The 22,856-nt window shown below is 36.5% G+C and overlaps 1 protein-coding gene across 3 annotated transcripts in view; it reads left to right on the forward strand.

The window, feature by feature from the left end:
- The first annotated feature begins 334 nt into the window (after positions 1-334).
- Positions 335-22,856, forward strand: part of PDE1A (phosphodiesterase 1A) — a 403,386-nt gene continuing 380,864 nt past the window's right edge. Inside the window, exons 1-2 of one of the 3 annotated variants that reach the window (XM_066280225.1) lie at positions 335-353; positions 6,805-6,915. In XM_066280225.1, the coding sequence (XP_066136322.1) occupies positions 6,815-6,915 (101 nt within the window). In that variant the 5' untranslated portion in view covers positions 335-353; positions 6,805-6,814. The other 2 variants (XM_066280223.1, XM_066280222.1) reach the window with 2 other exon arrangements.

The following is a 22,856-nucleotide window of genomic DNA, read 5'->3' on the forward strand; positions in this document are numbered from 1 at the left end:
TGTTTTTCTTTGGGGTTTCTAGAAGTTATTTACATAGTTTAGTTATAAAACCTGTATTGGCAATGTTATATGCATTGCAAATACTTTTCTTAATCCTCTTTTGAGGATTTTAGTATACCCTCTGGGGTGAATGACAGGTTAGTTTAATAAAGATAATATTTCCCTCTGGAGAAAAGGTCTGGCATGCTTACGGCCCATTGCAAAAATCCAGGTTCCTTAAGCTCAAGGGTTCTCATATAATGCAATTCACTGTGTATGCAGGTATTATCTTGCTGTCTTCACATCACCTTGTGGGAATTGGAAGTCAAGGAAACTGCACAAATATTGCCATTACTCTGGCTGCTGATTTTGGTGTGAGTAATAAATAAAATTTCTTTTGTCCATAATCCACAAGTGACTTTTATTAGCTTTCAGAAAGCTGTAGTAGGCTGATGTAATAACTTATATAAATGGCGAAATCTCATAAATGTCGCAGTTCTTGATATCTTATTGTATTTACTAATATGACAAAGTATATCAATTTAATTAATATTTTTCCAAAGAGACAGTTTTTTATTTTTTTGTCTGAGGCAGTTTTTTTATTTTATTGTCTCTGTTGTGTTTTCTATTTCATTGATTTTGTTCTGATATTTATTTTCTTATTTTTATTTATTTTATGTTTATTTGGTCATCTTTTTCAAGTTTCTATTTTTAAAAAATTTTTAGTAAAAGGAGGGGAGGCAGAGACAGACTCCCACATATGCCCCAACTAGGATCCACTAGGAATGCCCACTAGGAGGCAATGCTCTGCCCATCTGGGGACCTCGCTCCATTGCAACCAGAGCCATTTTTTAGCATCTGAGGCAGAGGCCATAGATCATCCTTAGCACCCGGGGCCAACTCGCTCCAATAGAGCCATGGCTGAAAGAGGGGAGGAGGAGGAGGAGGAGGAAGAAGAGAAAGAGAGAGAGAGAGATATGATAGATAGATAGATAGATAGATAGAGAAGTGAGAGGGGAAGGGTGGAGAAGCAGATAGGCATTTCTGTGTGCCCTGACTGGAAATTGAATCCAGGACATTCACACGCTGGGCCGACGCTCTACCACTGAGCCAATCAGCTAGGGCCTTTTCAAGTTTCTCAATGTGGATCCTAAGATAATTGATATGAGATTTTTTTTTCATTTCTAATACAATTATATAATGCTATAAATTTCCCTTTAGGTACTACTGCTTCAGCTGCATCTCACAGATTTTTGTATTTTGTGTTTTCATTTTCATTCAGTTCAAAATGCTTTCTAATTTCTCTTATTTGTTGATCCATAGGTTACTTAAAAGTGTATTATTTGATATCCAAGTATATCAGAATTTTCCAGAGTGCTGGTACTTATTTATAATTTAACTCCATTAGGGTCAAGGAACATACTTTGTATAATTTAAATCCTTTTAAATTTGATACTTTTTTATGGACCAGAATGTGATTTCTTTTGGTAAATGTTCAATGTGTGCACTTTAAAATAATGTATATTTTGCTGTTGTTGAGTGAAATGTACTAATAATGTCAGTTAGTTCAAATTTATTGATAATACTGTTTAGCTTTTTTTATATTCTTAATGGGTTTTTCTCTACTTTTAATCTACCCAGCTAGGTTAGGGTCATTTGTCTGATTTTAATACCAAATTACATTTTTGTTTTTTCATATAGACTGACTCATGTAATTATTTTAGGAGAATATTTTAATGGTATGCTTTCTGAATTTGGTGCTTCTAATTATGTCATGATTTATTTTGTGACTGTGTGATGGTTTGCTGGTTGTAGACTTGGAAATTTAAAATCATTTGCCCTTCTAATTTATTACATGGTCCTAGTATAATCTTAATATGAAAACCAATAAAGTTAATGCCACAAATATTTAGAACAGTTTCACTTATAAATAAGAATATAAAGTTGTTTTTTTTTAAAAAAATAACACCAACAAAACATGAAAGCAATAATACTATATGACATTATTTTGGAAATATGTAGTTCATTATCAGTAAACTTATTGAAATAATTATACTATATAATCTAAAGGAAAAAAGTCACACAATAGTAGCAGTAATAATAAATGTTAACAATTTACTAGTTACTATCTGCCAGATAATGGCCTAAGTTCTGTATGTATATTAACTCATTTAATGTTTACATCAACCTTATAAGGAAGATATTATGATCCTTTATACATGAGGAAACAGACACATAATAGTAACTTTCAAAAGATCACATAACTCTTTAAATGAAAGAATAGAAATTTAAACCCAGGTAGTTTGGATTCAGAATCTATGCTTCATTATATCTATTTTTAAATAGATTACTGAAATAATTATTTGTCAACATTTCTATAAAATATTAGGTAATAATATTAGAAATTATTTATTGTAACAGATAATTTACATGAATATATAGAGTTAAAGCAAGAGAGATGGAACATATGAGAGGCAAAAGACATATTAGAGCAATTTTTACCCTATATTTAGGATGATTTTCTCAATTTTCCCCAGAACTTTATTGACTGTTTTGTTTTGGCGAGCATATTTTAATTTCTTATACTCCTGTATTATTGTATTATTTCCTTTTTCATGTAAGAATTTTTTGGCTTAGTTTAATTTTATGGTTAAACTCTCAACATCTCAGATTTGTCTCAACACATATTAATTAGAAAAAAAAAGTTGTGCGATAGTCCCTGAGTTCTAGTCAGTTCTTTTTAATGTTATTTATTTTATTTTTATTTTAGTAATACCTCCTATAGACATTAGTTATAAACCAGAAAATAAAAGTGGTTTGAATTTGCTACATTAACAGAAATAACATTTTAAGACTGACTAAAGACACAGATTATCTTGGTTAGGGATTTAAATAATAAGCTATTTTATGCAGTTTATTGTTCAGTTTTTCACTTGACTTTGTAAAACAATTAATGCAATAATTAACCATTTTTGTGGATAAACTGTGTAATTAATATACAGCGATACCTCTGGTTTCATCAATAACCATCCGAAAACAATTGGCAAAATCCAAACCAACAAAAACTGGAGGCAATTATTTCCATATGAATCAATGTAAATGCAGTCACTGTCTGCAGTAATCACTTACACGTAATTGTAGTATTAGCACTTGCAATCAATAAAAAAAAGCAAAAAACACTGGAAAGCAATGGAACTGTTTGGCTAGACGAGCGGCATGATGCTCACACAATGAGAAACAATGCCACACTGAGCAGGAGAACGCGTGGGTCGCCCTCTGTTTTTCCAAAATTAGCAGTGGGCACACCGATGAAATCCGAGACAAATATTTTGCGGAAAAAATGGATGAAAACTAAAATCCACGATAACTGAAGTCCACGAAAACCGAGGCATTACTGTACTCTGACTTCTTAAATATCAATATATGACAGAAGTGAAATAGTGAAAGAAAAGGGTAAATTAGTTTTAATGAAAAGATTCACTAATACAAACCTAAGGATAATGGTCCTTATTCTTTTTTATTTTTAAGATTTTATTCATTTTAGAGAGGAGAGAGAGAGAAAAAGTGAGAGAGAGAGAAAGGTGGAGGAGCAGGAAGCATCAACTCCCATATGTGCCTTGACCAGGGCAGCCAGGGCTTGAACCGGTGACCTCAGCATTCCAGGTCTCCACTTATAGTCCTTATTCTTTACACTGCAATTTTATTGGTAATCTGGCCCAAGTGAGGGCTTGAAATTTCATGGCAATATTAAAAAATTATCTCTGGCCTGAAAGAAGTTATAACCTAAAGGATTTTGGCTCATAAAATAGCAATGATGGAGTCCTTGGTTTTTATGGGGATTTTCACTGTGACTCATCTTTGAGAGCAGAATTCAGATATTTGTTGACTATCTCCTTAAAGTAAAACCACAGTGAAGGTAAAATTGGTATTTTCAGTTTTCTGACAACTCTGGTAAAAACTCAGGATTGGAGTTCTGATTATGTAATACTGCAGCTAAAGACATTTTTAAAAAAGATTTTATTTATTCATTTTAGAGAGGAGAGAGAGAGAGAGAGAGAGAGAGAGAGAGAGAAGGAGGGAGGAGCAGGAAGCATCAACTCCCATATGTGCCTTGACCAGGCAAGCCCAGGGTTTCGAATCAGCACCCTCAGCATTCCAGGTCGACACTTTATCCACTGCGCCACCACAGGCAGGCCAGCTAAAGACATTAAATTCAGATCAAGTTCCAAAAACAGCTTGTTGGAGAAAAGAAACTGAAGCATCGCTTGATTTAATTCCCCCCACCCCTCTTGTTCCCAAAACATTTTTTTTCTGTCAACCTTCTTTCCATTTTCTGTTTAAGAGTCTGTAGAAAAACAGTTTAAAACCACTCAAGGGTTTTTCCTACCCATTTCATGGCCAGCATAGTTGGGGATGCAGACCAGACCTCAGGGGCAGCTGAACACTCCAATCTTCCGCAGAAAACTGAATGGACATGGAGGGCACCTGCTCTTGCAAGCCAGACTTTGAGCTCTGGTTGAATAAGCAGTTAATTTGAGTGCTGGAATAGTCCATTTACCCTGAAATTCCTTCTGGTCATAGCCTTTGCAGTAGCCTGTTCTTTCTTACCAGTTTCTTCAAGATCTCTGTAGAACTATGAGAGGAGTGACCTCCCACGGGTGCTCCTGGGAGATGGTTATACACATTTGCAGAGCTTCCGGGGCCAGCCTCCACCATATGAGCTCCCTTATTGTTGCATGGGGGTGGCAATGTTCACATAGTGCAGAGGAGAGTCTGTGTTAAACAGAGCCACAAGAGGCAGGTTAAAAGGCTTCCTCTGCAAAAGACTGGTGGTTAGCCACGGGGGCAAGAGTCACCAGAAGCCAAGGCTCCCAGAACGCTGCCGGAGTCTAAGGGTCCAGGCATGAAGCAGCAGCACTAGGAGGGGCTCCAGTGGCAGCAGCAAACTTCAACAGAGCTTATTGGCCAGTATTCCTGGAGGATATCAGTGACATCAGCAGGGTTTTCATTGGCATGAGGTGCCAGTCAAAGTTGTGACACAGGTTCTCTTTCGATTTATGCGGTAATGTCTTCACTTTTCCTTCTGGAGATGACTATTCCATTTGGAAGTCAAGGTTGGTGCCACTTAAGTGGATTCCTGTTTCAAAGAATTAAGAACATCCTGTTCCTTTATTCGCAGGACATCAAGGGCTCTGAATATTGTGAAAATTTCCCTTTAAGTTGCAACAAGAACCCAGAAAACATGGTGTGGAACCCTCTCTGGGTAGTGCAGAAAAGCTAACCTCTTCTAATTTGTAAGTCAGAAGACACTTTGTATAAAATTTTGCAAAGATTATTTTTACATACATATTACTATTTTGACTATAGACAAAGTAACTGTATAGGCATGCTACTTGTCAGTTAAATCAAAGTGCCTACTGTAAAGGCCTGCTTTAAATCTGGGGAATGTCTGTTTCTCAGTTTTCTCAAGTCTTAAATGGGACTATTACTCACCTTACAGGTTTTATATATAAATTAGAAAGGTAACACTGTTAGGTACTGGGAACAGTGTCTGACATATTAAGCACTCTATAAGTTACACTGTTATCTCTCTACCATTTAGGAGTAGCTTTACCTTAAATCTCAAGGTAACAGACAAGTTTTTCTTGCAGGGAGAAATAAAACTACATCTGAGTTTCCAAACAAACAAGAAGAAATATTGCTTTGAAATATATTTTTTTTCTTAGTAGTTTGTAGATAGCAATAGCTGTTATGGAGCTTATAGTTAACATCTTGCTTGTTTCTAAGAAAGCTCACCATGTGTTTGGAGCTAGGCAGAAAACTCACTTATAATTCCGTTTACGTCCACTTTCATTTTTCTTCTAAAATGCAAAAGCAGCCCAGCATCAATTTCTCTTCTCTTCCCTGCCTCCCCTCTACACAGACACACACACACACACACACACACACACACACACCCTTTTCGTTAACACGCACATAAAAGTGTATGCATTAGTTTCATTTTATTTTTTTAATCCTAAAAGGATTCACAGAGCAGTCTGTGTACAACTGTTGTGCTTTCCGCTGGTTAAATTGGCAGTTACCTACTGTGTGGAGTTGCTAGGAGAAGGTGAATAAGCATGATCACAGCATCAGTAACAACCTGTGGAGCACTGTGGTCTGTCTTCTGTATGGCTCTAGATATTATTTCCTTATTGCTGTCGTCAATATTTGTTGCCATTTTTTTTCTTGTTAGAGCATGATATATTTTTAACTGTTGGTTCCAGATCAATTAAGAGACAAAAACCTTGGCATTTAAAGCAGGCACTTTTTTCTCAGGGTGGTGCTGCTGATACTAATTCCTGCCATCTGTTTTCTTGTTACATCTGCTCTCCTTCCATTGGTAGAGAGGAATTCAGCTTCTGCTGCGCTAAAGTCATTCACGTTTCTCTTGTGCATAACAGATCTTGTAAACTGTAGGAATTCTGATGTGCTTCTGTGCACGGAACAGTAATAGATGAGCTGCTTTTGGGGAGAGCTGGAGCGCCCAGTCGGTCAGTAGTATAGTAGCAGGCTCACATGTGCGGATTGTTTCTGTGAGGTCAGAAGATCTGTTTATACTGCCGTCTGCTTGGGGCGGACCAAGGGGAGGGGGTGTGATGTAGTAGTGAGCAGTGGATATGCCTGTCAAAGTCAATAGCAATTCTGGCAAAGGCTGCCTTCAGCTTTGTAAATCTGCAATGTTTTGATAGATAAGGGATGCTACTGTCTAACTGAGATTTGTAGTGGACTGAGAAATGCTTGTTCTAGCTGTTGAAACTGACTGTAACTGTATTATTGCACTAGGAGGACCATCATGGGATCTACTGCTACAGAAACTGAAGATTTGGAAAACACCACTTTTAAATATCTTATAGGAGAACACACTGAAAAAATGTGGCAACGCCTGAAAGGAATGTGAGTAAGCTCTCTGCTCGATTCTGTGTTTTTGTTCTCCACCCAACATTTGACTATTAACATGAGAAATTATTGGTACTGATTTTGTGGACTAGCGTTTCCTTTAGAAAAATCTCTCTTAAAAATTAAAACATGTTAGTTCAGCTAACAATTTTCTTGAAAGATAAATATATATATATATTTTTTGCACCTATATTTTTTATATAAAGTAAGGCAACTCTATGAGAAAGAGAATTCACTTCCTTGTTATACTACATGGCTTCTTTTATACTTCTGTTTGTGTTGTTTAGATTTGCAGAAAGGTAACAGAAAAGCTGCTTGCCAGGGAACTTGCAGAAATAAAATTTTTACTGGATAAATAGAGAGATTATTACTGGCACTTATTTCTTTGTGATTTGATTTTGAAAAAAATAACATGAGGATTAATATGATAAACAATTATGCTCCATTGTATTTATTCTTTATGTCTTAATGAATATTTCTTTAAGAAACAATGCATATATGGTAAAATGCTATTAGCATACAAACTTATTAAAGATTTCTGCATTTAAATGAAACAATTCATTTTTTCTGAGAGTACAGAATAGCTCATGAGATAAAATAGACATTAGCAAGGTGGTTCAAGAGACCCATTTTATGCTAAGCATAACATAAGTAGCTGAGTAAAACTTTAGTTGAGTTTCTACTCACCTTCTATTTAAACATGTACATTTTTTTCTGTGTATGCTACTAATTCTGTTTAGTGTTTCAGCACACTATGTTTATATGTTTTATTTTAATTATGTCATAATTTAAAAATCAGATTTAAAATTTGGATAAAAATGTATATATGAATATTTACAGGCAGTTGCTTAGCATACTTGCATATTTCAAATGAAAATATATTTGCTTTTCTATGGTAATAGCTGCAGGAATCCTATCCCATGAGAAACAGATTTTCTAGGAATCATGTTTAATACTGAGTTTACATACGATTTTATAAAATGCAACATCTCAGTAAATTCAATGTCACTATTTTGCTATCTATAATTTTTTAAAAATAAAAATTGTATTAAACATTGTTTCGAGGTGAAATGCTGTCTACTTTCATCCATTTGAATGTATTTAATGATATTTATATATCTAAATAGTGTTGTTTACATATTTTCTTACACTTGAAGTAATACATGGCATTACAGTGTGCTAGTATAACAGCACACTAATAGTGCAAACCACATTCAACAGAGCCTAACTTTAAAAAAGGGAACCATCTTCACATCATTTGAATGAATTAGAGAAATAAATATGTTTCCAAGATCCATTGAAAGGTTTAGAAATGACAGACTTTTGGTTGTTCTCTAGGTAAAGAAACAATCCTACAAAAGGAAATAACAATTTACACATTAATTAACATTGATGAAAATTAAACATTGACAATCATCAGGTCATTTATGTCCTAACCTAATGAGTGGATGGACATCTGTACCGGACAAATTATATCCCATATTACAACCTATTTTAGATTTTTCTTCCTTTTAGCAGAACACAATGTGTTTGTTTGGTTTCTATTTGTTCTATTGTTTTCTGTAGTAACTTGAATGTATAAAGATTTATGATAGTGAATATTTATGTATATATCTTTAAGAAATTTGAAAAGTGACTTTGTGTTTACGTGACATTTTAGAGCCAAGTTAGCTGACTTTCATTTTATCAATTGATTTCAAAAATGAATTTGTCATTTCATTTTAGAAGAGGGTGATATAGTCACTCTAGAGTAGAGCTTCATGACCTGATATTCAACATTGATGTAGGATATAATAATATAGGTACATACCAAGTATATTTTGAGTTTTGTCCACACAGAGCCACTGAATGATCATTTAAGAAATAAAATTACTGATAACTAGGTTTAAAAAAAAAATTACTAAAGTGACATTTTTCTGCATCATAGAAAGAAGACATTTTCATTTTGTTACTATTACTTTAATTTGTACTTTGACTTAAGACTTTTCTAGTATTCTAGGATTAGAATTGTCAAAACAAGTAGCTCTAAATCTAAAATCTTCATGACTAATGATAACCAAATTATATAATTATGGTCTTTTGTGTAGTCTGTATTTGGAGCAGTGATATGAGGGAACCTTTTTTTCCATTGCTAAAACTGTCTTGCTTTTAAAAATGTAACATTGACTCAAACAGAGTTTCAGCTTTTCAAAATTGACAGTGCTAGAATTCTACTTTTAAGTACATATTGGCAATTAAAATCTTGCTACTCATGAAAGCTATGAAACAATTTTGTAATATATTTTTTAATTTGGTAAAATAGACTCAATGAAGGGCTTTAAATATACTGCTCACAAAAATTAGGGGATATTTCAAAATGAATATGAAGCATTAAAATATCCCCTAATTTTTGTGAGCAGTATATTTGTTTGGAAATGGATTTTTTTGATCTTTTACTGTATCTAACTTTACAAGTACATTGCTTTATTTAAACATGATATTTTGTTTTTTAGTGCATTTATAATATGTGCATTTTTAAAGGGTAGACAAAAATAGAGACAAAGTTTAAAGTAAAATAAGGTTTATTCAATGCCTGACCTGTGGTGGCGCAGTGGATAAAGCGTCGACCTGGAAATGCTGAGGTCGCCAGTTCGAAACCCTGGGCTTGCCTGGTCAAGGCACATATGGGAGTTGATGCTTCCAGCTCCTCCCCCTTCTCTTTCTCTGTCTCTCTTTCCCTCTCTATCTCTCTCCCTCTCTCTCTCCTCTCTAAAAAAATGAATAAATAAAATTAAAAAAAAATAAAAAGGTTTATTCAAGTATACCTTGACTATGGAAAACTCGAGCTGTTATAGCTAGATATTTACAGAAAATATCTCATAGGCATTATCATAAAACATAACATTTTAGAACACCTTTTTGAGTCCATAGAAACAATCTTTAAATTCTGTAACACATGCAAAAACATTGGTAAACTAAAGTATCTATTCTCTACTGTTTCATTGATTTCTTTCATTAAAGCTCTAGAATGGGACAGCATATTCAGTGATGTGCTAAGAAATCTACTCTTCTGTGGGAAAAAAGGTGAAAGAGTTTCCTCCTCTCATTTCTGCATACAGACTTGTATGCTTAATTGTATTAATATTCTTTTTACAGTCATGGATTTTTTTTTTTTTTTTTTAGTTTTCTCCAATCCATCTTCTACTAATTTGTTACTCAGTATGACAATTTATTTATTTATTTTTTAATTTTTTATATTTTTTTTGTATTTTTCTGAAGCTGGAAACGGGGAGAGACAGTCAGACAGACTCCCGCATGCGCCTGACCGGGATCCACCCGGCACGCCCACCAGGGGCGCCGCTCTGCCCACCAGGGGGGATGCTCTGCCCCTCCGGGGGGTCGCTCTGCCGAGACCAGAGCCACTCTAGCGCCTGGGGCAGAGGCCAAGGAGCCATCCCCAGCACCCGGGCCATCTTTTGCTCCAATGGAGCCTTGGCTGCGGGAGGGGAAGAGAGAGACAAAGAGGAAGGAGGGGGAGGGGGATGGAGAAGCAAATGGGCGCTTCTCCTATGTGCCCTGGCCGGGAATCGAACCCAGGTCCCCCACACTCCAGGCCGACGCTCTACCGCTGAGCCAACCGGCCAGGGCCTCAGTATGACAATTTAGATTCTACTCTATGGGCCTGACCATTGGTGGCGCAGTGGATACAGTGTCAACCTAGAATGCTGAGGTCGCCGGTTCAAAACCCTGGGCTTGCCTGGTCAAGGCACTTATGGGAGTTGATGCTTTCTGCTCCTCCCCCTTCTTTGTCTCCCCCCTCTCTAAAATGAATAAAGTCTTAAAAAAAAGGAATGCTTTAGATTCTACACTATGACTCACCATCTATGATGGTAGAAATATTAGCAAATGAATATGACATCATGTTTTTATTAAACTATACTGAAAAATAAGCATACACTTGTTCATAAGTTATCAATTATTTAGAACCTGGAAAACAATTTCTGTTTCTTTGGCCATCTCAACATCTAATGAAATTTCTGGTTCACAAGTTTCCTGTGACTCTGGGACCTATATTGCTTCCTATACACTATGAAAAGTTTTCTGACACTAATCTCTATGAAGATTGTTAAGTTATGATTCCTATGATGGAAGTTGATTTGAAAATTTGTTTTCATTTTTTTTTCTTTTTTCTGAAGCTGGAAACAGGGAGGCAGACTCCCGCATGCGCCTGTCTGGGATCCACCCTGCACGCCCACCAGGGGGTGATGCTCTGCCCATCCGGGGCATCGCTCTGTCGCGACCAGAGCCACTCTAGCTCCTGGGGCAGAGGCCAAGGAGCCATCCCTAGCACCCGGGCCATCTTTTGCTCCAATGGAGCCTCGGCTGCGGGAGGGGAAGAGAGAGACAGGGAGGAAGGAGAGGGGGAGGGATGGAGAAGCAGATGGGCGCCTCTCCTGTGTGCCCTGGCCGGAATTGAACCCGGGACTTCCGCACGCCAGGCCAACACTCTACCACTGAGCCAACTGGTCAGGGCCTTGTTTTTATTTATGTGCAGTGTTTTTAAAATTAATTTTAGAGAATCCTTTTTTTTTTTCCATCATGGTACTATAGTTTGTTCTTCTTTCCAAGTACATTAGTTCTACAACTGTGGATTTAAAAAAAATCAAACGTATTTAAAATATTGCTGCTGCTCTTTTTAATGAGTGCCATTGTTCTAAGAATTCAATTTAAGAAGTGGTAACATTTCCAGAAAATTGTGATTCAGTAGAAATTTCACTAAAATCCACATGTTTTTATGGCAAAAACTAAATCAGAATATTATCTTTGTTGTTCAACAGAAGAGAAGAAAGCTTGAACTGCTTAATCATAATCTGTTGACAAAAATGTAAGACTCACATTAGCACTTCCTGCTACTTCCTCCAGTTTTTATAGATGTAGGACTAGAAATTACCTTAACTTCACAATTAGGAAATAACTATATGATAATTAATTTTACATGTATAGACACATAACTTCGGTCTCTCCCAATCCAGACAGATGTCCAGATATTAAAATCTGAAGTTGTAAATGCAAACAATTGAAAGATTGGAAGTTAAGCTACTTTTTTTTTCCTCTTTGGTTGATGGGAAACATGATCCTCAGTAGTGGAAGAATATAATGTTAAGAAGCAGAAAGCAAAGAAGAAAGGAGAACTGTATAATAATCCTATAACTAATTTCAATGAACTATTGTGATTGAAGAGGGCAATGTATGATACAGGTTCAGCTGAAGTAACTCTAAACTCTCATCACCAAGAAGATGTAGCAGAAATACATATTTATAAGGTTATCAACTTTTTTACAATGAAAAGGAGGACAAAAATAAATTGAAGAAAACAATATCGTAAATACAGTGGTGCCTTGCGATACGAATTTAATTGGTTCTGTAACCGAGCTCATCAGTCAGTCAACTTGTATATCAAACTGCTGATACTGGACCCGTGCACCAGCGCACCAACTAGCGGCAGCTTCCCGAATCACTACTCGTATCTCGGAATTTTGCTCGGATCTCCAACAAAAATACGGACTGAGTTGCAGCTTATATCTTAAAAAAATTCATATATTGATCTGTTCGTATCTCAAGGCACCACTGTACAGGAAACATTTTATTCATTGCAACAATAATACACTAATATAAATGCACAATAAAAACATTTGTAATATTTTATATTGTACTTATGTTTACATGCCTATTAATTTTTAATAATAATTGTAATAAAAAAGTACTCATTGAGATACAAATACATTACATTACATGCAATGGATCAACTCTGCATCAATCAAGTATGGACATTTACAGATTAGTCTTCCGATACCAAAAAGGAGGACATGTAGGGGGATATTTTTTGAGGGAGGACAAAACTTATAAAAGAAGGACTGTTCTCCCTAAAGGAGGACAATTGGTCACCTTAGTATTTAGAGTAAAAATGGCAACAACAACAAAGAAGGAGTGAAATGACAGGAGTTATTAGCGTCATATTCTCAAACTGGAATTGTACTTTAGGATGGAGCAGCATTATTGATTAGAAGCAACTCTGATCCATTTACTCTTTTTTTTCAAACCCTTTAAAGCTTTTAAGTTCAGAATTTTTACAGGTCTCCCTGAACTTTTTTGGGTTTTTTTTTTCTTTTTTTTCTTTTTTTATCTGAAGCTGGAAACGGGGAGAGACAGTCAGACAGACTCCCGCATGTGCCCGACCGGTATCCACCCGGCACTCCCACCAGGGGCGATGCTCTGCCTACCAGGGAGCGATTCTCTGCCCCTCCGGGGCGTCGCTCTGCTGCGACCAGAGCCACTCTAGCGCCTGGGGCAGAGGCCAAGAAGCCATCCCCAGTGCCCGGGCCATCCTTGCTCCAATGGAGCCTTGGCTGCGGGAGGGGAAGAGAGAGACAGAGAGGAAGGAGGGGGGGGGTGGAGAAGCAAATGGGCACCTCTCCTATGTGCCCTGGCTGGGAATTGAACCCGGGTCCCCCGCACGCCAGGCCGACGCTCCACCGCTGAGCCAACCGGCCAGGGCCACTTTTTTGGGTTTTGGAGCCTCCTCTCATGCCTCTTCTTTGTGGCCCACTCCCAACCAGACCAGGTTGCCCGAAAGAAAGCTGATTACTACCCATCTGCCTTTGCTCATTCTATTCCCTTATCATAAGAGAACAACTCTTTTGTCTTTTCATCCAAGGTTGCTCTTGCTCCCGTGATGCTTTTAGAGATGTACAGAGATGGTTCTGCTTGTTGCAAAGCCTGAGAGTGTTTCTGTATTCAGCGAGGAGCAGAGCATAGGCATGATTGATGTCTTCCAGAGCTTGAGGCATTCCCTTATAAAGAAAAATTGACCAACTCAAAATGTTACTAAGCACCCTGTGACCAAATGCTTAAAGGTCTCTTTTTTTCTTCTTGTATTATTCTGAAGTGAGAAGCAGGGAGGCAGAGACAGACTCCCACATGCACCTGACTGGGATCCACCTGACATGCCCACTAGCTCTGCCCATCTGGGGCGTTGCTTTGTTGCAATCGGAACCATTCTAACACCTGAGGCAGAGGCCACAGAGCCATCCTCAGTGCCCGGGCCAACTTTGCGCCAATGGAGCCTTGGCTCTGGGAGGGGAAGAGAGAGATAGAGGAAATGAGATGGGGAGGGGTGGAGAAGCAGTGGGCACTTCTCCTGTGTGCCCTGGCTGGAAATTGAACCCAGGACTTCCACATGCCAGGCTGACGCTCTACCACTGAGCCAACTGGCCAGGGCTTTAAAGGTCTCTTTTTAAATTTTTCTTGCAAAAGAATCCTTCCTGGTCCTCCTTATTAGGTTAGTTTCCTATATCTTACCTAGAAACTAACCTGAACTTCCCCTTTGTATAAACATCCACCTTCCTACTGGACCAAAAGTTATCATGGGCAAGAGCCATGTTGATGGTATTTGCTTTTGGATCCCCAACACCATGCATGTACCTGGCATGTGGGAGAAAATGCAGTACATACTTTTTAATCAGTCACTGAGTGAATAAAATTCTGAATCTTATAGTGGCTCTAACTGCTAAATTAGAAGATAAGCCAGGTGCCCAAATAGGGCCTAAAACCAGATCGGAAGAATGAAGATAGATTCACAGCTAGTGTATAAGGACAGAGGAGATGGGAGGAAGTAACATTTATTCATAATCTACTAATTGTCAGAACCTTCCAGATATAACTATTTGTGATGTTATTTACTTTTTCAAGAATTTCAAGAAGTAGATATTCTAAATTGATTAAATAGCCAATATCTGGTAGAACTTGGATTTAGAGGCAGATCTGCTTTCAAAACAAAAAAGAAGACATTCTCAGAATGCTTACCTAGAGAGATCATTAGAAAAGGATCTAGATTTATGCTTCTTATAACTCTGTTGGTGGGACCTGTGATAGGTAGACTGTCTCTCCAGACATGCCCATGTCCTAATCCCCAGAACCTGTGAAGATGTTACCTTATACATGTCACAGGGGAATTAAGGTAGAAAATGGAGTTAAGGTTGCTTATCAGGTGACCTTAAAATATGGAGGTTAGCCTGGATTATTCAGTTAGGACTAGTGTAATCACAAGAGTTACTAAAAGTGGAAGTGGAGGGCAGAAGACAGAGGGCTGTGATGTGAGGATTCGAGTTGTGTTTGCCAACACTGAAAATAGAGGAAATAAGCTAGAGGCAAGGGTTGTGGGTAACCTCTAGGAACTTGAAAAGGCAAGAAACAGTTTGTGTCTTTAGATCCTCCTGATATTAGCTCAATGAAACTTGCATCAAATCTTTGACCGGTGGAACTGAAGCTAATACATTGGTGTTGTTTTTAGTTGCTAAATTGATGGTAAATTTGTTGCAGCAGCAATCAGAAACTAATGCATGTCGCCTGTAATAAAATAACAGCGTGCTTAATCAACATGACCACTTCTATATTCCTGTCCTGTTTAACACACACACATACACACTCACACAGAAACAATGCCTAGAGGTGGGGCCAGCCTAGGTCAGTCTAGGGCAAATCTGGGTAGACACTCTTTATACTTAGCCATTAAATAACTCACTGTCTTCCATCTAACCCTGTCTCACATGCCCAGACTTCCAATTTTTTCACCAAGCTCTGATATTGAGTATATAGTGGATTCATTTCAAATGTCAAAGAATAATGTTATGCTATCTTTCTTGGGAATTGTTTATAAATCTCAGTCTCTGTTCTTACATTGTTGAGTGCATGATAGGTTTTGATGGATTAATTAGGCAAATTAGTACGTATTAAAAATCTGTCCTTTAGTCATAAAGGAAATCTGAAGAAAACCACCTCACAAAATCTTTTCTGGTATATAAATATAATCTTAGTATAAATCTTAGTCCTTATGTAGCATTATGTTATGGTTTATATAGAACAGACATTGTTGAGGTGAAAAACCTTAGAGATGAAGAAACTGAACTTTAGAATCAGATATTTTCGCCTGGCCTGTGGTGGCGCAGTGGATAAAGCGTCGACCTGGAAATGCTGAGGTCGCCGGTTTGAAACCCTGGGCTTGCCTGGTCAAGGCACATATGGGAGTTGATGCTTCCAGCTCCTCCCCACTTTTCTCTCTCTGTCTCTCTCTCCCTCTCTGTCTCTCTCTCCTCTCTAAAAATGAATAAATAAAGTAAAAAAAAAATTAAAAAAAAAAGAATCAGATATTTTCTAATATCTGTCTTTTAGCTGAGTGATAATAGAAAATCTATTAACTTTTCTAAACTTCACTTTCCTTATTTATAAAATCTAATTATTTTATTCATCATTTGTTCCCTCATTCAACAAATACCCATTAATTGTGTACTATGTTGGGCATTACTATAGGCACAGGAACTTACATCTAGTAGAGAAAACAAGTAACAAAATAGTAAATTATAAACAACAAGTTAATATGAAGTAAGGAATTACCTGAATAAAGTGTACCAGGTGATGTGATCAAGAATTACTTTGGGAAGATATATTAAATAGGAATGATTTATCTTGAAAGTGACATTTGAGCTGAGTCATAAATAAAAACTGATACCTACCTCTTAGGATCTTGGGGTGAGAGAGCACTAATGAATGACACATCTAATTCCAGTTCAGGATTAAGTGAGGGATAGCTTTAGAAGTTCACTTGATAGAGATCAAAATGTCAGCTGTATTGAACACTAAACTTGTATTAGAGGATAAGGTTTCGGTTTGCACTAAATAAGCCAGAATACCTCTGAATTCAACTACCCTTCCAAAATTGCAAACCTTTCTGGCATGGGACAAAAATCATTCTTCCTAAACTTACCTTATGCTCTCTAAAAATAAAACTATGCTTTTTACAAGAAGAAAATCTCTTCACTGCCTCCTAAAAAGGACAGTTTACACTTCCAGGTCTAATTCCTTCTCTATAATTCACCAACCAAATGTTTCTCCTCCTCCTTTGTAAAAGAATGATGAAAGTGGCAACGAGTCCTGGAAAGCCTTTCCAATGTGAGGTCCCTCCACTTAGAAGGAAGTATTAGGATCTGTGAATCTACTTGTTGCCTGACTCAAGATAGTGAACTTTAAATAAAATAATGTATATAAGAATTAAACAGGACACACAGTAAGCTCTCAAAAACATTGTAATTATTGATATTCCTGTAATCTTATTTATTCTTGTATATTTTAATTCTGCTATATAACAGCTGAATGATCTTCTCTGTTGATTAATTTTTGATGCCTTAATTTTCTTACCTGCAAAATGAGAATGATATCTTTACCTATACATAAGTGCTGAGAAGATTAAATTAATGCTTACAAACTGCTTAGAACAGTGTCCAGAATTCAAGATATTCTAGCTGTTGTCATTATTATTGACATTAACATATGCAAAAGCAGGATTCTATTTTTCTCAAGTAATTTTCATGCCTGAATCAGTGGACAGAATAAGTTTGTCAAGATAAGTTTCCCTTAGCGCAATGGAAGTGGTATCACCAAGTCCCCAGGTTCCTCTTCACCGGAACACAAGGTTACATTCTCACGGGCAGCAGGGAGTTATGTAAGGAGAGAGAGCTGAGGAAAAGAAGTGGGCCGGCCTTGAGTGGTTCACTTACAAAATTGCCTGGATGGATTCAACATCTTTAGTTCAGCATCTTGTGGTGGCCTTGGAATAAAATTTAGGTCCCTATTCTCAAGTATGACCAAGGGCTAGTCTTATTTTCTGAATCACTATGACTTGAATTTTTCTTTAGGTCTTTTGTTATTACCAGTCTGTATCTGGTTGATAGTGGAGTTTACTTCCAAGTAATTACTATTGTCCCATAGTCTTCCTTTTGTTGATTCATTTTATTTTCATTTTTTCTAAATTTTTAATTAAATTTATTGAGATGATATTGGTTAAAATTATACAAGATCCAGGGGTACAGTTCTATAATGCATCATCTGTATATTGTATTTTGTGTTTAGCACCCGTAGTCAATCTCCTTCCATCACCATGTATCCCCCTTCACCCCCACCTCACATGTGCTCTTGTAATCTCCATAATGTTGTCTGTGTCTGAGGTTTTTTTTTGCTTAATCCCTTCATGTTTTTTCACCCAGTACCCCAGCCCCCATACCATATGACAGTCAGTTCATTTTAGAAAATAACAATTACCATTATGCTATTAGATCGTGTGATTTATTCTAACATTTTAATCATCTAACCGAATATAAATGTTTAAACAAGTCTAAGTCTTATCCAACAGGACTGTGCTATAAACCTTTTAGATATGGAAGCACCTGTTCATTAACATAATTAAACAGATGACAGTGTTAAAGGCTCATGAGAATCATTATATTGCAAATATCTGGTCTGAGCAAGTATTAGGCATGAATAACTATTTATTGTTAAGGAAACAGATCAACAGAGGCACATAAATAAAACATTATGACCATTTTGGTTTCTTCTTTAAGCTATACTTTCTTGAAGTTGTTTAAAGAGATATTTTATTTTACATTTTACAAAACATTTAAAAACAATTTTTTTAAAATTAAATTAGGCTCGGAAAATGCTCAATGCAGATAATTTCTGGTAGACAAAATATTTCTATTTATAGCTATTCAAATAATACTTTGAATTATAAAAAGGTAGTAAAATCTCTAAATATAACGTTTAAAGGGCAAGAAAACGGGTCAACCTTAAACCCTGAATAAATGTTGAAGATCAGAAGATTCTTGGAATTTTGTACATAAATCAGGTGCTTGATAATTTAGAAGAAAATCAAAATATACACTAGAAAAGCAGCAGTATCTGACTCTGACCCACTTAAAACTGGACTTTCTAAGACGTGGTTCAAAATAAATTGCATTTGAAACAAGATAAAAGAAAAAAAAGCCAAACAAGTTGGACATCAATCACCTTTTGATCAGCTTAAATGATTTAAAATTACCTCATAATAGGATCATGGTAGTAATCATACTTTATAGTAATATTTTTTTGTGATTTACCATTTCTCAAAGATTCTTTTCTTGATTTTTAGGGTTCAGCACAACTATCCCCATTGGTTTCTTATGAGAAAACTGGTCCTCAGAGACATTCACTGACTTAACCAATGTTTCCCAATTAGTAAAGGGGGACAGATTCCTAGACCCAAACTTATTCCATTTAACACTGACTTAGGTAATTCCATTTAAAACTCTAGACTCACTATAAAACCTGACTTTTCAGGAGTTAAAAATTGTTTTCTTGTTTTGATTATTCCAAATCCGGCCATCTGTTTGCCAAGGTCTGCATCCTCAAAGCTGAATACCAAGGGGAGTTATCACTTGGCATAAGCTTTAGATGTCAGAAACTCTCCAGTTTTATTTCCCTCCTCTAAATACGATACTCCTTTGATTATTTATTTAAACAACAATTAAGCTAGTATTTGCAAGTGAATTTGACTTTATCTAAACTTCAGATCTTGGACCTTTACAAAATATTCTAAATATTTGACCTTTGGTATCCCCAACAACGGGAAACACTTCACAATAGAAACATCTGGGTGTCCATCCCTGAAAATTTTTATTTACTAATAAGAATAAAGACAGTATTTCTAATGATTAAAAATAAGTATTTTATTCTTGCTATGTGTTGCTTCTTTTCTTGTTATAAAGGATTTCAAACATACAATAGGTTCTTTTCTGAAGTTAAGTGAGCAGAGTCTTTCCTCCTTTTTACTTATTTATTTATTTATTTATTTTCTTCTTTTCCAGGTGAGACAAAGGGAGATAGAGCCAGACTCGAATGTGCCCTGACTGGGATCTATCCAGCAACCCCTGTTTGGGGCCAGTGCTGGCAACCGAGCTATTTTTTTTTAGTGCCTGAGGCAGAGGCTCCATGGAGCTATCCTCACTGCCTCAGCCAATGTGCTCCAACCAATTGAGCCATGGCTGTGGGAGGGGAAAAGAGAGATAGAGAGAGAAAAGGAAGAGGGGGTGGGGTGGAGAAGCAGATGATAGTTTCTTCTGTGTGCTCTGACTGGGAATAGAACCCAGGACATCCACATGCTGGGGTGATGCTCTACCACTGAGCCAACCAACCAGGCCATCTTTTTTATTTTTTATTTTAGGAAAATAATCTAAATAGATTTTATTGTGGTTTATGTCCCACTGAGAAGACAAAGCACTTAAAGGAACACAGTATTTTTCCTTATCTCTTAGTCTGAATTTGGAGATGGTTTTTGGATAAGCTAAGGGTTTCTTTCTAACTTTCAGAATTCTCAATATCTCCAGGGCCTCCTACTGTTTCCAGTATGAAAAAGTATTCTTATATGTGTGACTCTCTTGACATTTCATCCCTCAGCAAATCTTTGTCTGCTTTAATATTCCAAGTTTTCTAAAGATCAGTCTGTTTTTCAGAATTTTTTTCATGCTGATGCTTACTATTACAGTATGTCCCATCATTTGTTCATGACTTCCTGAATCCACTATTGGACTATCCTTCCCACCTGGTTATGAGCTTGGCCATTCAACTTGCTTTGGCCAATGGGATTTTAGCAAATATGACAGAAGCAAAGACTTGGAAAGGGCTTAAGAATTGAAGTTTATTCTCTTTTGCTGCTCTATGGAACTGTCATACCAGCAGAGAAAGAAGACTGCTCAAGCCTATGGGAGATTGAGCATGAGGAACAGATATAAACCATGGAAAGTGAGGCTCCACTAAACCATCCAGACCTTCAACCACCAGACATGAGTGAGGTCATTCTGGACTACTGAACATCCTCATACTCATGAGGAAGTCATAAATGTTAATTGCTTTTGGCTACTAAATTGTGAGGTGCTTTTTTGCATAAAAAAACCAACTGATTAACCCCCAAATCATGCTCTTATTCTTTAAAATTTTCATACAATTCTTCTCTTAGCTTCCATGGGTTTTTCTTATTACCAGTATGCTTCTTCTTCTCTCATCATATCCTAACATTTATTTCTTTGTCCCTATAAAAATTTAGTACATATAAATATTTAAGAAGTAAAATTAAGGTCCTTAGTTTTAAAAAGTTGGTTCAATAAAATTCTCCTCCACATTATTTCCACCTGCAAAATTATTTCTTCCAATACATGATCCCTCAGTGGCCTGTGCATTGAAGTTAAGTTGCTCTATTATGTTGCTCTATCCACCAAGTAGAAGAGGAACATAAAATAAGGCAAAGAAACTGCATAGTTGCATAAGAGAAGATGGTTTGTAGCTTGTTACCCTAGCAACAGGCCCTGGGAATGCCAGGGCTGCCTACGTATCCTGTTACCCTGACAACAGGTCATGCAGGGCATGGGAAGGCCCAGTTCCCACTCATTAGGCCTCTTCTTTAAAACCACAAAGAAATAGAAGAAAGCGATTTTGCATCTAGTTTTCCCCACCTCCATATTTCTTCTATTATCTGAATCACTTAGGATAAGATTGTCTTTCCAGATGTAGGAGAGAGTAAGAAAGCAGTGATCTCAAGTTTTACATGCATAGATTCTGAAGCATTTGCTACTTTTTTGATTGGGTTAGAGAAGTAACTGATAGAAAAAAAAGAGGGAAGAAATCAAAATAGTAGGGAGAATAAATGTTGGAAACTAGAAAAGTAGCATTTGAATAATGTGGCAGCCAAGAGCTGATTTGGGGTATGTATCACTTAGCTACATGGCTTAGGTTTAGGGAGTTCATCTAAGAAAGTCACATCTATTAAATGATTACATATTTGAATATTTGATTATTTTTATTTTTAGATCAGATAATATGTAACCAAACATTATAAAAGATGTGATGTTATAATATTTTATCAACTTAATTTTCAATTCTGTACAAATTTCTCCTATTTTCATACCTACTCAGCTTTTATTTTCTTTCATCACTTATTTTTTCTTACTGTATAGAGTAGGTTAAAAAAATCAGATCAAATTTCTATTTTTCCTTCCCTCTTTCTTTGTTTCTTAAGCCACTGTTTTTGATTATATAAATTAAATACACTTTATGTGTGTTTTTGAAGTGATATATTGCTGTGTCTTCATAATTTAAGGTTTTTATACAATAGTTGTCTATTCAAAACTGGCAAATGCCATTAGTTTTGCTTTTACAAATTTCTACCAATTTTTCTGTGAATTAAATAAAATCTTAGCTGACTCCTCTAGTTTTAAATGTAGAGTAATAATTTTAAAGTAAACCACAAGTCTAACTTTTGGAAACTAGGAGTCTTAATGGTGAAGAGAAAATTTCTGGTAAAAACAGGAAAAGGGATTTGTGGAGAAAATAGTTTGAAAGTAAATTGAATGAAAAAAAGAAGCATAGGCCAGGTAAGAGAGGTCCTTGGGGAGGCTCTAACCATGTTAAAGCTGCAGTTCTGAAACACCAGGTGGGAAAGTTAGAGACTAATTATAATATCAGGGTCAGATAAAAGTCCTCACAATCATCTGAGACTAGATTAGGTGATTCTTCTGGGTGCTCTGATTACACTTCATGTATTATTGTTATTGCCCATTTAATGGTTCTACCTTCTAAGTAGTTCCTTCAACTTTTGAGGTAATGAGGGAAGAGGTAGAATTCATTTGTTTATTAATGTGTCCTCAGTGGCTAGCATAATACATTGCATGAAGTAAGAATTTAAAAACGTGGTAATATAATGAAAATCAATAATCAGGCTACATTCAACAACTTTACATTTGAATGATATAGCCAGTAAAGCTCTAGTTATTCAGCAGCACCTTTAATTCAGGCAGGATGGTCAAGTTAGCTTTATGGAGGATATTCAAGCTGCTTCTGGAGAAAGGAAGAGAATGAGGTATCCGAACTTGACCAGCAGAGATTATTGGGGATGTGACTATCTCACAGACAAAACCAAAACAAACAAACAAAAAACCCAAAATTAGAAACGAAAGACAAACTTTGTCATATGGAATTTAGACTCTCAGAGACTTGGTGTGAAGATAAAAATAATTCAGTTAGAGTGTCCAGGCTCTACTGTG

This window comes from Saccopteryx bilineata, chromosome 5 (assembly GCF_036850765.1).
Source record: "Saccopteryx bilineata isolate mSacBil1 chromosome 5, mSacBil1_pri_phased_curated, whole genome shotgun sequence".
Taxonomy (NCBI): Eukaryota; Metazoa; Chordata; class Mammalia; order Chiroptera; family Emballonuridae; genus Saccopteryx; species Saccopteryx bilineata.